The sequence below is a fragment of the Panulirus ornatus genome, chromosome 1, assembly GCF_036320965.1.
Source record: "Panulirus ornatus isolate Po-2019 chromosome 1, ASM3632096v1, whole genome shotgun sequence".
Classification (NCBI taxonomy): Eukaryota; Metazoa; Arthropoda; class Malacostraca; order Decapoda; family Palinuridae; genus Panulirus; species Panulirus ornatus.
Genome location: NC_092224.1, coordinates 65,706,099 through 65,721,071, shown reverse-complemented (window position 1 = coordinate 65,721,071; position 14,973 = coordinate 65,706,099). Strand labels below are relative to the sequence as shown.

The window sequence follows — 14,973 nt, the reverse complement described above, 5'->3', positions numbered from 1 at the left end:
ATTTTATTTAGACTTAACCAAAGGCCATGATTTTTGAAGAAGACTCAATCTGCAAGCATAGCTGAGAGAAAATGAAAGTCGAGGATCACACAATGGATCACTGGGTATGCAGTGACTTAAAATAGGAGCAAAACCTGGTTTTAACACCGAAGCATCATTCCACAACTTGAATATCTAAAATACAATGATTTTCATTGTCTCTGCTCATTCAAATGGCTTCATGTGATTTTTGTAACATTTCAAATTTGCTAAAATTCATCCTGCAGGGAAAAATATTTTTAGAAACATTAGGACTGCAAGGGTAAAATACCGAGAGGAAATAATAGTCATATCTATTACTAGCATTCTGTCAAAGGAAGACCTACCTCCATGCAGAAGACTGTTTTCTCTAGTTCAGAGAGTGCGATCTCTCAGAGACAGTCAGAAGTAGCATAGACGATCTTGAATCAAGGAAATAACTCTTAAGGTCACCTGGAGTCACCTTAATAACCTTCTGGCCAGAAATGGGCTTGCATAAGGCACAAGCTACTTTTGAGCAATCCTGAGGTGTTTCCAAAATCCCTTAGCACATCCAACACCTATAGCATGTTTATCTGCCATAACCTAATACAAAAAGACAGGCCTTTGTACCATTAAAAACACTTAAATTTCATGAGAACAGAAGCAGTGATTTTGTTTATGTGTTTACCAAGCAGGTGCTTATCTCAGACTGGCAGGCAGTGCCTAAGGTATGTCTTGTTTTGTCTACAAATTCCTCATTATCTTTGTAGTCATACAGGTAAAAAAGATTATGTATGCATGGAACACAATGTAAGTTTGTAAAATACAGAATAAATACACAGATAATGCTTTACCCTTCCATGTGTGGCGAGGTGGCGATGGGAATGAATAAATGCAGACAGTGTGAATTGTGTGCATGGGTATATATGTATGTGTCTGTGTGTGTATATATATGTGTACATTGAGATGTATAGGTATGTATATTTGCGTGTGTGGACGTGTATGTTATATACATTGAGTATGGGGGTGGGTTTGGGCCATTTCTTTCGTCTGTTTCCTTGCGCTACCTCACAAACGCGGGAGACAGTGACAAAGCAAAATAAATGAATATAAATAAAAATACACTGAAGTGATGTGCAACATGCTGTCATGTTTTTCTGATGCTCAGTGCTGCAAACCAAAGTTAGGAAGTAACAGACTATTCTTTTATATCCTAAAATCAGGCTAATGAGCTCTTAACTTCTCAGAATATATTTATGATATAACAGACTTTTTCAAAGACTTCCATTACTTCCAAAACTAATTATGATGGGTTCCAAAAGGTCCATTTGAAGTCGAATTCTGAAACACTGAAGTCCATTAGAATGTTGGTTTACTTTACAAGAAATAAAGATGCCCCTCTAAGTCACCTACTACACACAGGAGAAAGCAGATTAGAATTCTTTCAGCTAACTTCCAGTTGGTCAGATTAACACATTGCCTTCAATTACTGATATTTCCATCTCGCTTCTCTCTCTTCCTGAGCTAATAGCTAATCAGATAATGCCTTACCCTTCTCGTCTGAGTTATGGTATATAGCACTCCATCTGTCATGGAAGAAGCCTTTGTCCCACTCAAATCTAGGACTAGGTGCAGTCCATCTTCATGCACATGTACCAACTTCCTCACTCCAGTGACCTGGAAAAATGAAATTACATTAAATAGTAATCTCTGCTTTACATGCCTGTCAGTTATCATATAATCCAATACCTGTAATGCCCGTTGACACCAATCCCACTCACCCCATACACTTATCTCTGCAACTATTTTAAAAAAAAGTATTCCCATTCACTCAATTACCATTGTCATAATTGTTATCATACTAATACAATCCCAGGTTTCATAGCTACAAATATAAACTACGAAACATGGGATAAAAAATTCACTTTTTCTAACATCAAATGGAGAAATTACAGACATCTCATTCGTGGTAGCATTAACCAAGCTAATAATCATATCAAGTCCACTTGTATCCAGTGCACAATAAACAACACAGGTCAAAGTTGCGAATACAAGATGATTAAGTCTAGAAATTTGCAAGATATTATAAATACATTATTACAGTCATAAGTCAATGAGGCAAGAAACAAAACAATCTCTATAAAACTATATCCATCATTTTAACATATATATAATGCCACTCATACCTGGATGACTAGGTGACTCGTAGATCCAGGAACCTTCTGCAAAGTCACTTGGGGATTAGCTCCTGGATCTTCCAAACCAATTGATGCTAATGGCTGAGATATGAAGGATGGGGATGCTGCTGTCAAAGGCAATGTAAACACCAAGCCAAAGGACAGCTCCAAACACACAAGTGTCTTATCAATGGATATACACCTACGAAGAAATTTCAGTGGTTACCTTAATGTATATTACACTGTTATACATGGTAAGCCCTATAATCATTTACATGTATCAGAAACAAAAGTCATAATAGAGTACATTCACATAAATTATCCCAGTTAAATAATAATGAAATAAGATACTTACATGCATATAGTCAGTATTCAATAAAAGAAGCCACTTACTTACTACATTCACATAAAGTACCCCCATGAAATAATAATAGAATAAAAGTTGTTTTACATATGCATCCAGTCACTACTCAGTAAAATAACCCATGCAGAACCTCCTTAGCACACCATAAGCTGCTGTTCAATCAGTCATTAGTGAAAAGTGCAGTACCAAAGATGTGGAAGAGAGAGAATGTTGTGGCTAAATTTAAGTAAGAGGATTGAGAAACTGCACTGAATTACCAGCCAATTTTGCCAACACATGTGGTTTTGCAAAACCATGGAGAAGATAATCAGAAGACAAATGAATGACTGCTTGCAAAGGAGAAACTTTCTAACTGGGAGACAATATGGTTTTAAGGAAGGAGTTCATGCATAACCAGTCTTCAACACTGCTATGACAGGGTGAGCTCCAACTTGGAACAAAGAGAGGGATGGGTAGAATGTGTGTTCTTTGACAGCCAGAGGGCCTTTAACATGGTTTCTAATCAGAGGTTGATAAAACTAAAGGCAGGTATATGAGATGGGCTCCTTCACTGGACAGAAGACCAGCTTATTGTTAACATGTACATCCTCGAATTGAGCTGGGGTTAAAAGTGGCTATGTCTCTTCCTTGTATATCAAGTGACTGTTCTGTCTTCTGTCTCATTCTTGTATCTCCCCTGATGACGTGATCATTACACCTAAGTGCACTTGTGGGAACTTATCATTTTTTCATTTTCTTGTGGTTTAATGCATGGTGACTGGAGAGATAAGCTATGGAAGAAAAAAAAGGCATATGGTAGATTGCTCAGCAAAAATGTACTAGTGGAAGTTCAGCAAAGGAGGGGAGAATACAAAAAGTAGATGAAGTTTCTGGAAGAAATTTAAGTGAAAAGTTTTGGGATAATGACAAACTATACTGGAAGGAGGTGAAAAAGGAAAGAGGTGGATGTAATAGTGGAAATGTTGATGTGAGAAGTAAGGAAAGGGAACTGCTGAATCAAAAGGGAGGAAGTGAAAAGAAGATAGAAAGAATATTTTGAAGAACTGATGAATGTGGGAGAAGGGGAGGCAGCAGTTGTTACATGCTAGGTATGGTGGATGGAAGGAAGAGGATACAATTGCAGGGGCCTATAGCAAAAAGGGAGGTGAGAAGGGCAATAATGAGGCTGAAAGTAGGAAAGGCACCTGGAGTGGATGGGATTACAGCTGAAATGCTGAAGTATGGTAGAGAAAGTGTGATACACAGGATGTATCTTATAAGTAATTTAGCATGGAAACAAAAGGTTGTGCCTAAGGATTGGGTGAAAGCTATTATTGTTCCTATATTCAAAGGACAAGGTGCTAAGGAAGTGTGTAGCAATCATAGGGGAATAAGTCTTAAGTATATCAGGAAAAGTGTAGGCAAGAATATTAATTGAAAGAGTGATGGAAGTGGGTGAATGCAGAATAAGTGAAGAACAAGGAGGTTTTAGGAAAGGTAAGGGAAGTGTGGATCAGATTTCTGTAATAAAGATGACCGTGGAAAAGTATTTAGTGAAAGATAAGAAGCTGTATGCAGCTTTTATGGATCTGGAGAAAGTGTATGACAGAGTTGAGTGGAATGCTTTGAGGGATGTGTTAAGGATATATGGTATAAAGGGACAACTACTGGATGGTGTAAAAGACTTCTATAGAGGAGCAAACAAGTGTGTAAGAGTAGATCGAGAGCTGAGCAAAAGTTTTGGGATATATGTAGGTGTGAGGCAGGGCTGTGTGATGTCACTATGGCTTTTTAATAAAGTTTGGTAAAGTGTGTGAAAGAAGAAAGTTGAGGGTAAATGTGAATAAGAGCAAGGTTATCAGGCACAGTAGAGTTGAGGGTCAAGTCAATTGGAAGGTAAGTTTGAATGGAGAAAAACTGGAGGAAGTGAAGTGTTTTAGATATCTGGGAGTGGATTTGGCAGTGGATAGAACCATGGAAGTGGAAGTGAATCATAGGGTGGGGGAGGGGGCGAAAATTCTGGGAGCCTTGAAGAATGTGTGGAAGTCGAGAACATTATCTCGGAAAGCAAAAATGGGTATGTCTGAAGGAATAGTGGTTCCAACAATGTTGTATGGCTGCGAGGTGTGGGCTATGGATAGAGTTGTGCGCAGGAGGGTGGATGTGCTGGAAATGAGATGTTTGAGGACAATATGTGGTGTAAGGGTTTGGTCGAGTAAGTAATAATAGGGTAAGAGAGATGTGTGGTAATAAAAAGAGTGTGGTTGAGAGAGCAGAAGAGGGTGTTTTGAAATGGTTTGGTCACATGGAGAGAATGAGTGAGGAAAGATTGACAAAGAGGATATATGTGTCAGAGGTGGAGGGAACGAGGAGAAGTGGGAGACCAAATTGGAGGTGGAAAGATGGAGTGAAAAAGATTTTGAGTGATCAGGGCTTGAACATGCAGGAGGGTGAAACGCATGCAAGGAATAGAGTGAATTGGAACGATGTGGTATATCGGGGTCGACGTGCTGTTAATGGATTGAACCAGGGCATGTGAAGTGTCTAAGAAAGGATGCATATGCTGACATCCATTCTCTAGCCATCATGTATAATGCACTGAAACAACAGCTCCCTACCTATCTCCAGACCCAATAGACCTTTCCATGCTTTACCCCGGATACTTCACATGCCCTGGTTCAGTTCACTGACAGCACATCAACCCCCGTACACTATGTCATTCCAATTCACTCTGTCCCATGCATGCCTTTCTCCCTCCCACATGTTCAGGCCCCTATTGCTCAAAACCTTTTTCACTCCATCCTTCCATCTCCAATTCAGTCTCCCCATTCTCTTTGTTCCCTCCACTTCTGACATATATATCCTCTTTGTCAACCTTTCCTTACTCATTCTCTCCATATGTCCAAACATTTTCAGCACACCCTCTTTAGCTCTCTCAACCTCACTCTTTTTATCACTACACCTCTCTCTTACTCTTTCATTACTTATACAATCAAACTGCCTCACACCACAGATTGTCCTTAGACATTTCATTTCCAACACCCTTAGTCTTCTTTTAATACCAATACCAATTCACATAGTTAACAGTTGACATACAGCTAAAGAATCCAGTATTACAGTCAGACACTCTCATATGTATTTGTGAATGACTAAATCTGTCTCTATCATTAACAGCATTCTCATTTACCTTTTGTGGGAATCAGTGTTAAAAAATCAGGGTACCTAGTCCCAACCCCACAGCTAGCAAAGGTTATAGATGATCAGTTTCCTGAAGAAAATCAGAACCGTGATAATAAAAATATATAAAGACTAAGTAAAATTCTTACTTGGTATCCCCATTTAACCATGGTGCTGCAACCATTGCATGGTCCAAGGCAGCTCCAGATGACCGGTCAAGTGTTGTCACTATTATGGATCCAGCAACCAGTTCAGCCAGAACTACTTCACTATCAGTAAGTCTTACTGCACGCTGTAGCACGCTGAAACAACACTTAAGCTTCAAATCATTGATAAAATTATTTGGAAATCCATTTCAAAACAGAATCATATAATTTAATCTGTCTTACAATATTTTCTTACTAAAAAATTCAACATACCCTGCTACTGGTGTATGATCTAACTGTATCTCTTCAATAAGTGCAGCAGAGATGGCATCCCAACTTCGTAACAGATTTCCCGCCACAGTAGTCACATGCTGGCCCTCACTGGCCAGAAGGTCAATTTTCGCAGAGTCTTGATTCTCCAGAACGTGACGCCATGCTATTTCACCTGATCACATATTTTTTCATTAGGGATATCTTCTATGTTTATAAGCATATATGACATTCCTGCCCACATCAAAAACATCAACACAAAGATCATTAACAACATCAACACCCTGAGAACACTGTTTATATAGCAGCTGAAAACTCAGGGGCAGAAATATTTCCCCATCATAGTTATCTCATATAAATGGTAAGATAAAAGATATGAGAGAAAAAAATGACACAAATTAACTGACTCTTGGTTGTTTACAGACTTGACTCTTTAAAGTGGAAAGGTTATGGGAAGAGGGAAAGATAAAAGACTGAAGAGAATTCCAAAACTTCACTGTACAAGTACAGATGAATGTATCACAACAGTCAATCCTTGCATAATTAATCTACAAATAGTTGGTATGGGGCAGCAGTTAGGCATGTCCCAAAGCTCCAGACATAGCTCACAAATGCAGTGGCTGAAATATCACCTATAGAACAGAAAAAGAGAGGAAGCATCATGGCAGATGGAAAGGGATGATTAAACAGAAGAGTAAATATGGCAAAAGGCTTCTGATTCCATCTTGGCTAACAAAGGGGTGGGAGAAGAGCTACCCCAGATTCATGAAAATTACTCCATACTAGGGTAAATGAGGTATCTGCAGGATACACTCTCACCCAAAAGACACTCTCCCTAGAGGACACTCTCCATAGAGGACACTTGCCCTACAGGACACTCACCCTAGAGTAAACTTTGCCCCACAGGACACTCGCCCAAGAGGATATTCATCACCCCACATGACTGAGGAATAGCTGAACAGAAGAAAAATGATTGCTGCTTTTGAGAGGAAGGCTTTGCAAAGTTCATATTGTAAGGTTTTCAGCCTAGGGTGGCTAACAAAGGGGCAGGAGATGAGCTACCCCAGGTTTGTGAAAAGTACTCCTTCCTGGGGAATAATGAAGTGCCTGCGGATGAGGAAAAGCTGCACAGAAGAAAAATGATTGCTGCTTTTGAGAGGCAGATTCTGCAAAGTTCTCATATTGGGGTTTCCAGGAAAGAGTGGATAACATGGTTATGATCGTTATGTTCAACATGTTCACATTATCTAATTGTTGCATTGTGGTGCTATGAGATTGAATATAAAGAAATAGGCGAGAATTACATAGGTCCAAAATAAAGAAAGAAATATTTTCAATGCATGAAAAAGAAAAAATATCAGAGTAAGGAGGAGAGGAAAAATTAATTGAAGCACATAGTGTGGCGTCATCTATCTATCAGTTAATAAATTCAGAGGTAGAAGAAACAAGCTCCTTCATGGAGTAAAGAAAGTGTGTAGGCAATAGGACAAAACCCTACTGATTGGATAAGAGGAAGCAATTCTTCCATCAGTGACTACCGCAATGGATCATTAGGAAAGAAAACTGTGCGTAGCATGATGGATATTTTGGGATCACTTTGTCCATCATATGCCATTAGTAGTCTCAGTTTAAGCTGCTACATAACCTTGGACCATAAATTAAAGAAAATTAAATCAGATAACTAATGATAGAATGGGAAAGCAGAATACCTGAAGGAGGAAAGTTTAGTAAACAAGAATAGTGTCATACTCTAAACACTGTTTTAGGTAAGTCAAAGGCCATGACAAAAGTTTCACCAAAATCCCTAAGAGAGAATACCTGAAGGAGGAAAGTTTAGTAAACAAGAATAGTGTCATACTCTAAACACTGTTTTAGGTAAGTCAAAGGCCATGACAAAAGTTTCACCAAAATCCCTAAGAGAGAAGGACCAAAGGGAAATTACACAGGAGAAATGATCACTGGTGGACCTTACAGTGCATAAGCTTTACTGGTGACCTGAAAAAGGAATGAAATTCTTAAAGTAAGAAGGTGGAAGTTAAGGAGTTTTGAAAACTTAAAGAGACAGAAGTGACAACACTGGAGTGGTAGTTAGAAGAGGTAAGAACAATCTCCTTTCTCTGAGATGGGATGCACCTAGGCATGTTTCCAAGATGAAGGGAAAGTCTGGATTCTAATTCAAAATAGGATTGAAGAGCTCAGTAGCACACTCCTTTAGGTCATGAGGAGGCATGCCTTTCTGTCCAAAGGCCTGTAGCTGGGAGACCACTTGGATGACTTTGTGCAAGGTTTGTGCAAGGAACTTACAGGAGGTGCCATAGGTTCATTAGGAAGAGGTGCTGAGAGAGAAAGGAGAAGTGGAATAATATAAAGTGACACTCAAGGAAATTAAGATGTCAAAAAGATTGGCCTTATCAGCTGGAGAACTATATATAGACTACAGATGTCAGAAAAAAGGGTAGGTTGAATTCCATTAGTTGTTGGAGATGCTTTTGGGTATCCCTTTTACTGCTCTTAGTCGCCTTCAACAACATGCAGGGAATTTGATGGAAGTATTCTTTCTCCCCTATCCTCTACCTAATATTTGCTGCTATGTATGTATCATCATGCATATCTCTCTTCTCTTTCTGGAATGTAGAGTTCAAGTTCTTTCAACCTCTCATGGTAGTTTATGCTTGTGAAGTGTTTTTGCATTCCTTCCGCCTCTTTTACTCACACATGTTCAACTGGTGTTTGAAAGTTAACGGTGAAAGTACACATTCTGCAAAGCCCAATAGTGATACAAGAAACTATGCTAATCGTGTTATAGACTCCCGCGGTGTGGCAGTTATCGTTCCTGACCATGATGCATTCACAGGCTGCCCAGAGTCGAGCGCATAGGTTCATATCCTGGTTGCGACAGTCAGTCCACAGTCAACCCAGCTGTTCATCCACCCCTTGGGGTTAGTCAGTAAAATGGGTACCTGGCTCTGGCTAGGGTATATATAAATGTACAACATTAATGGGATGGCCTTGATTAGGGTCTCTGCTAACATTAGAAAAAAAAAGATATGGGAGGAAGGAAGAGAGAGAAAGAGATAGAGACTGGAAGGGGGGTGACAGTATTGAAGTATTTGGGAGCTATCTTGGGGAAGTTTGGTGTTATGGAAGGATAAATGAGAGAGAGAGAGAGAAAACAGAGAGTAGAAAAGTCCTTGGGTTCCTTAACAGAATAATGAAGGGTATAGGTGTAAGTCTGGAAATGAAAAAGGGATTAAAGGATGGCATACTTCTACCAACCCTGACCAAAACAGCCAAAGTATGGAGATGGGACCAGTACAAGAGTCAAGAATCCAGGCTGTGGAAAGGAGTTATCAAAGAGCATGCAGTATTACTAGATGGAATGAAGAATATAAAGAAAGGGTGTATGAGAAATTTAAATATGGAAGGGAATGCAAAGGGAAAATATTGTGGAGTGGTAAAAGTGATGAAATGTAATACTTTGAGGTGGTTGGGCATGTAAAAAGAATGCAAGATGGGAAATTTACAAAGAAAATGTATGATAGGAAAATGAAAAGGGGTAAGTGTAGGAGGAAGACCACCTGTGACATGGAGAAATAGGGAAGAAGACTACTGGAAGGATAGAAAATGGAGAAGAATGCATGGAATGGCATATGCGAGAGAAGCATGTAAAGACAGGGATAAGTGGAGACTCTTTGATGGGAGCTTCTGCAAGCAATCTTTACCTGTGGAGTCGCATGGTGAAAAGCAGCACCATATGTACATTTAAGAAAAAACTTGCTGAACATTTTGCTCTAAGTCCACAACTGAAATTATTTGTATCAACTTGATTAAAACCATCCTATTAATGGCCCCCTTTTTCTGATTTACAACCTCTGAATACACAGACTATGGTCCATTCCTAAAACAATACAAAAATGTAATCAACATTATATCCTATCAATTTTTTTTTTTTATCTGCTGTCTAAGGTCTCTTTCCCCTTTCACTGGATATGCCAAACTGCCATAAAACCATTGCCTACAAAGTTTCAGTGACAAACTTTTCAGTCCATGGCAAACCAATAAATGAAATTCTTAAATTTTCTCATGCACTGTTGCTGTTCTTCACATTCCTATATGTAGAAATGTACACATGTGTGTTTCATATCAAACCACAAAATGAGAATTTCACTTAGTTAATAAATTCCCTTTATTACAAATGAACAACAGTCAACTACATATCCATTTCATACCATTTTTAGTTGACAGAGCAGCTAATACATTTTGGGCAGTGGCCACTATAATTCGCCGAGCTGGAACGCTGGACTCGTCAAAGACAGCATGGTCAACAACACCCACATATTGCTGAACCCTGAAAATATACAGATGCATTCTTAAGCATATAATTTCTAAATTCAAAATGGAATAAATTGTAATAATCACATCATAAAAGTTCTAAAGACTACAGAGCAAGAGGGGAAGAACAGCTGTGCTGAATAACTGTCTGACTTACATATGACATGGCAAAAATTGAAATAAGTTTCAAAACAATCTTCAGTTATATCTCTAAAGCTATAGCTCAGTGAATTGTAAGCCTTGAAAATATCTGCCTCTTACCTAAAGAGAAATGAAGCTTACTACACAGTGCATGAGCACTGATTTGAAAATCAGTACTGTGCTAAGTACTAGTGAAAGCTTTCACTAAAGTAACCAGGGAAGAATTTAAAACATGTACAGTACCTCATATCTTAAATCATGTGATACTGAAACACATGACGCTTCTATGCACACTTCTTGTGGCAGCTCATGGATCATACCTACGTATCATGAGGAGTTAAGTTTAAGGGCATTGGGGCATTCACCTATCCCCCAGATAACAGCACCTCATTCATGGGAATTATGCTGTAACACAATTTATAGATCAAGGAACCAATTAATTACACAGAAGGCTAAAATTCTTTTGTAACTGCATCTTAAACCTCTTATGACCCCCTACCTTATCATCTTGATATTATATACATGCCTTACATCCTTGCTTAGGGGCAATGAAAAGGGGTGGGAGTGCGAGGCTGGAAATCCTCCCTTACTGTTTTGCTTTCCCAAAGGCAGGAACAGAGAGGGGGGGGGTGTGTGCGTGTGTGTGTGTGTGTGTGTGCCAAGTGAAGATTTTTCCGTCTGAGGCTCGGTCATCTCTTCTTGACAATACCCTGTTAATGCAGAAAATGGTATTGCAGTTGAAATTATTAAGAAAGGGGGTGACTGTATTATTGATTGGTTGGTAAAGATATTCAGAGTATGTATGGATCATAGTGAAGTGCCTGAGGATTGGTGGAATGCATGTATATGCCATTGTACAAAGGCAAAGGGAATAAAGGTGTGTTCAAACTACAGAGGCATAAGTTTGTTGAGTATTCCTGGGAAATTGTATGGGAGGGTATTGATTGAGAGGGTGAGGGCTTGTACAGAGCATCAAACTGGGGAGGAGTAGTGTGATTTCAGAAGTGGTAAAGGAGGTGTGGGTCAGGTGTATGCTTTGAAGAATTTGCGTGAAAAATACTTAGAAAAACAAATGGATTTGTATGTAGCATTTATGGATCTGGAGAAGGCATATGATAGGGTTGATAAAGATGCTTTGTGGAAGGTCTTAAGAGTATGTAGAGTGGGAGGTATGCTGCTAGAAGCAGTGAAAAGTTTTTATCAAGGATATAAGGCATGTGTACAAGTAGGAAGAGAGAAGAATGACTGGTTCCCAATGAAGGTCAGTCTGCGGCAGAGGTGAGTGATATCTCCATGGTTGTTTAATTTGTTTATGGATGGGGTGGTTAGGAGGGTAAATGCAAGAGTCTTGGAGCAAGGGCCAAGAATGCAGTCTGTTGGAGGTGAGAAGGCCTGGGAAGTGAGTCAGTTGTTGTTCGCCGATGTTACAGCTCTGGTGGCCGATTCGAGTGAGAAGCTGCACAAGTTGGTGACTGAGTTTGGAAAAGTGTTTGAAAGGAGAAAGTTGAAAGGAATAAGAGCAAGGTTATCAGGTTCATTAGGATTGAGGGACAAGTTAGTTGGGATGTAAGTTTGAATGGAGAAAAATTGGAAGTGAAGTGTTTTAGATGTCTGAGAGTGGAATGAGCAGCAAATGGGACCATGGAAGTGGAAGTGAGTCACAAGGTCGGGGAGGGGGCGAAGGTTCTGGGAGCAATGAAGAATGTTTGGAAGAAGAGAATGTTATCTCAGAGAGCAAAAAGGGTATGTTTGAAAGAACAGTAGTTCCAACAATATCATATGGTTGTGAGGCATAGACAGAGGAGGGTGGATTTGCCAAAATTAAAAGTTTGAGGACAATATGTGGTGTAAGGTGGTTTGATCATGTAAGTAATGAAAGGGTAAGAAAGATGTGTGGTAATAAAAAAAGGGGTTGAGAGAGCAGAAGAGGGTGTGTTGATATGGTTTGGACATATGGAGAGAATGAATGAGGAAAGGTTGACTAAGAGGATATATGTGTCAGAGGTGGAGGGAACAAGGAGAAAAGGGAGTAAAAAGGATTTTGAGCACTCGGTCTGAACATACAGGAAGGTGAGAGGCATGCGAGGAATAGAGTGAACTGAAATGATGTGGTATACTGGGATCGATGTGCTATCAATGGAATGAACCATGGCATGTGAAACGTCTGGAGTAAACCATGGAAGGTCTGTGGGGCCTGGATGTGGATAGGGAGTTTTGGTTTCGGTGCATTACACATGACAGCTAGAGATTGAGTGTGAACAACTGTGACTTTTTTTTTTTGTTTGTTTTACTGGTGATACCTCACTGAAGCAGGGGGTAGCAGTGCTATTTCCTGTGGGGTGGGGTAGCGCCAGGAATGGATGAAGGTAAGCAAGTATGAATATATATATGTCTGTGTATGTGCATGTGTAAATGTTGATAGGTATATGTGCATGTGTGGGCGTTTATGTATATATATGTGTATATGAGTGGGTGGGCCATTCTTTGTGTTTCCTGGCGCTACCTCCTGACCTGGGAAACGGCAATCAAGTATAATAAATACATAAACATTATTTTCATGCTTGTTTAATGTTTCCTGTGTTAGCAAGAAAGCACAGGAACACATGAAGAAAGGCCTCATTCCCTCACATCCATTCCCTGTCTGTCATGTGTAATGCTAAGAAACCATATCCCTCCTATCCACAACCAGGGCCCATAGACCTTTCTGTGGTTTCCTCCAGCTGCTTCATATACCCTGATTCAGTCGACTGGCAGCATGTCATACCACGTATACCACAACAATCTTTCTGCATCCCATTTGTGTTACACAGCTTTAAAGAGTTTTTTTTTTTTTTTTTTGCTTTGTCGCTGTCTCCCGCGTTTGCGAGGTAGCGCAAGGAAACAGACGAAAGAAATGGCCCAACCCACCCCCATACACATGCCTTGATTCAATCCACTGACAGCACGTCAACCCCGGTATACCACATCGCTCCAATTCACTCTATTCTTTGCCCTCCTTTCACCCTCCTGCATGTTCAGGCCCCGATCACACAAAATCTTTTTCACTCCATCTTTCCACCTCCAATTTGGTCTCCCTCTTCTCCTCGTTCCCTCCACCTCCGACACATATATCCTCTTGGTCAATCTTTCCTCACTCATTCTCTCCATGTGACCAAACCATTTCAAAACACCCTCTTCTGCTCTCTCAACCACGCTCTTTTTATTTCCACACATCTCTCTTACCCTTACGTTACTTACTCGATCAAACCACCTCACACCACACATTGTCCTCAAACATCTCATTTCCAGCACATCCATCCTCCTGCGCACAACTCTATCCATAGTCCACGCCTCGCAACCATACAACATTGTTGGAACCACTATTCCTTCAAACATACCCATTTTTGCTTTCCGAGGTAATGTTCTCGACTTCCACACATTCTTCAAGGCTCCCAGAATTTTCGCCCCCTCCCCCACCCTATGATCCACTTCCGCTTCCATGGTTCCATCCGCTGCCAGATCCACTCCCAGATATCTAAAACACTTCACTTCCTCCAGTTTTTCTCCATTCAAACTCACCTCCCAATTGAATTGACCCTCAACCCTACTGTACCTAATAACCTTGCTCTTATTCACATTTACTCTTAACTTTCTTCTTTCACACACTTTACCAAACTCAGTCACCAGCTTTTGCAGTTTCTCACATGAATCAGCTTTAAAGAGTTATATACATTTTATATTTCATAAGAGCAAGGAAATTAAGTTGAGTAGGGTTGAGGTACAAATTAATTGGGATATAAGTTTGAATGGAGAAAAATTGGAAGTGAAATATTTCAGATATCTGGAAGTGAAAGGAACCATGGAAGCGGAAGCGAGTCACAGAGTGGGGGTGGTTGCAAAGGTTCTGGGAGCAATGAAGAATGTGTGGAAAGAGAGAATGTTATCTCAGAGCAAAAATGGGAATGTTTGAAGGAATGGTAGTTCTAACATTGTTATATGGTTGTGAGGCATGGGCTATAGATAGGGTCATACGGAGGACGGTGAATGTGATGGAAATTAAATGTTTGAGGACAACATGTAGTGTGAGGTAGTTTGATCAAGCAAGTAATGAAAGGGTAAGAGAGATGTGTGGTAATAAAAAAGAGTGTGGTTGAGAGAGCAGAAGAGGGTGTTTTGAAAAATGGTTTGGTCACATGGAGAGAATGAGTGAGGAAAGATTGACCAAGAGGCTATATGTGTCAGAGGTGGAGGGAACGAGGAGAAGTGGGAGACCAAATTGGAGGTGGAAAGGAGTGAAAAAGATTTTGAGTGATCAGGGCCTGAACATGCAGGAGGGTGAAAGGCGGGCAAGGAATAGAGTGAATTGGATCGATGTGGTATACCGGGGTCGACGGGCTGTCAATGGATT

General features: G+C 40.0%; 2 protein-coding genes across 2 annotated transcripts in view; one reads left to right on the top strand and one right to left on the bottom strand.

Moving 5' to 3' along the window:
* The window catches only part of LOC139749299 (uncharacterized), a 786,860-nt gene that overhangs the window by 239,529 nt on the left and 532,358 nt on the right, over window positions 1-14,973 (top strand). The window lies entirely within an intron of this gene.
* The window catches only part of EMC1 (ER membrane protein complex subunit 1), a 70,899-nt gene that overhangs the window by 53,026 nt on the left and 2,900 nt on the right, over window positions 1-14,973 (bottom strand). Inside the window, exons 2-6 of the mRNA XM_071663015.1 lie at window positions 10,343-10,461; window positions 6,117-6,288; window positions 5,847-5,999; window positions 2,187-2,379; window positions 1,552-1,677 (exon numbers count right to left, since the gene is read on the bottom strand). Coding sequence (XP_071519116.1) covers window positions 1,552-1,677; window positions 2,187-2,379; window positions 5,847-5,999; window positions 6,117-6,288; window positions 10,343-10,461 — 763 coding nt within the window. The remainder of the gene's footprint in view (window positions 1-1,551; window positions 1,678-2,186; window positions 2,380-5,846; window positions 6,000-6,116; window positions 6,289-10,342; window positions 10,462-14,973) is intronic.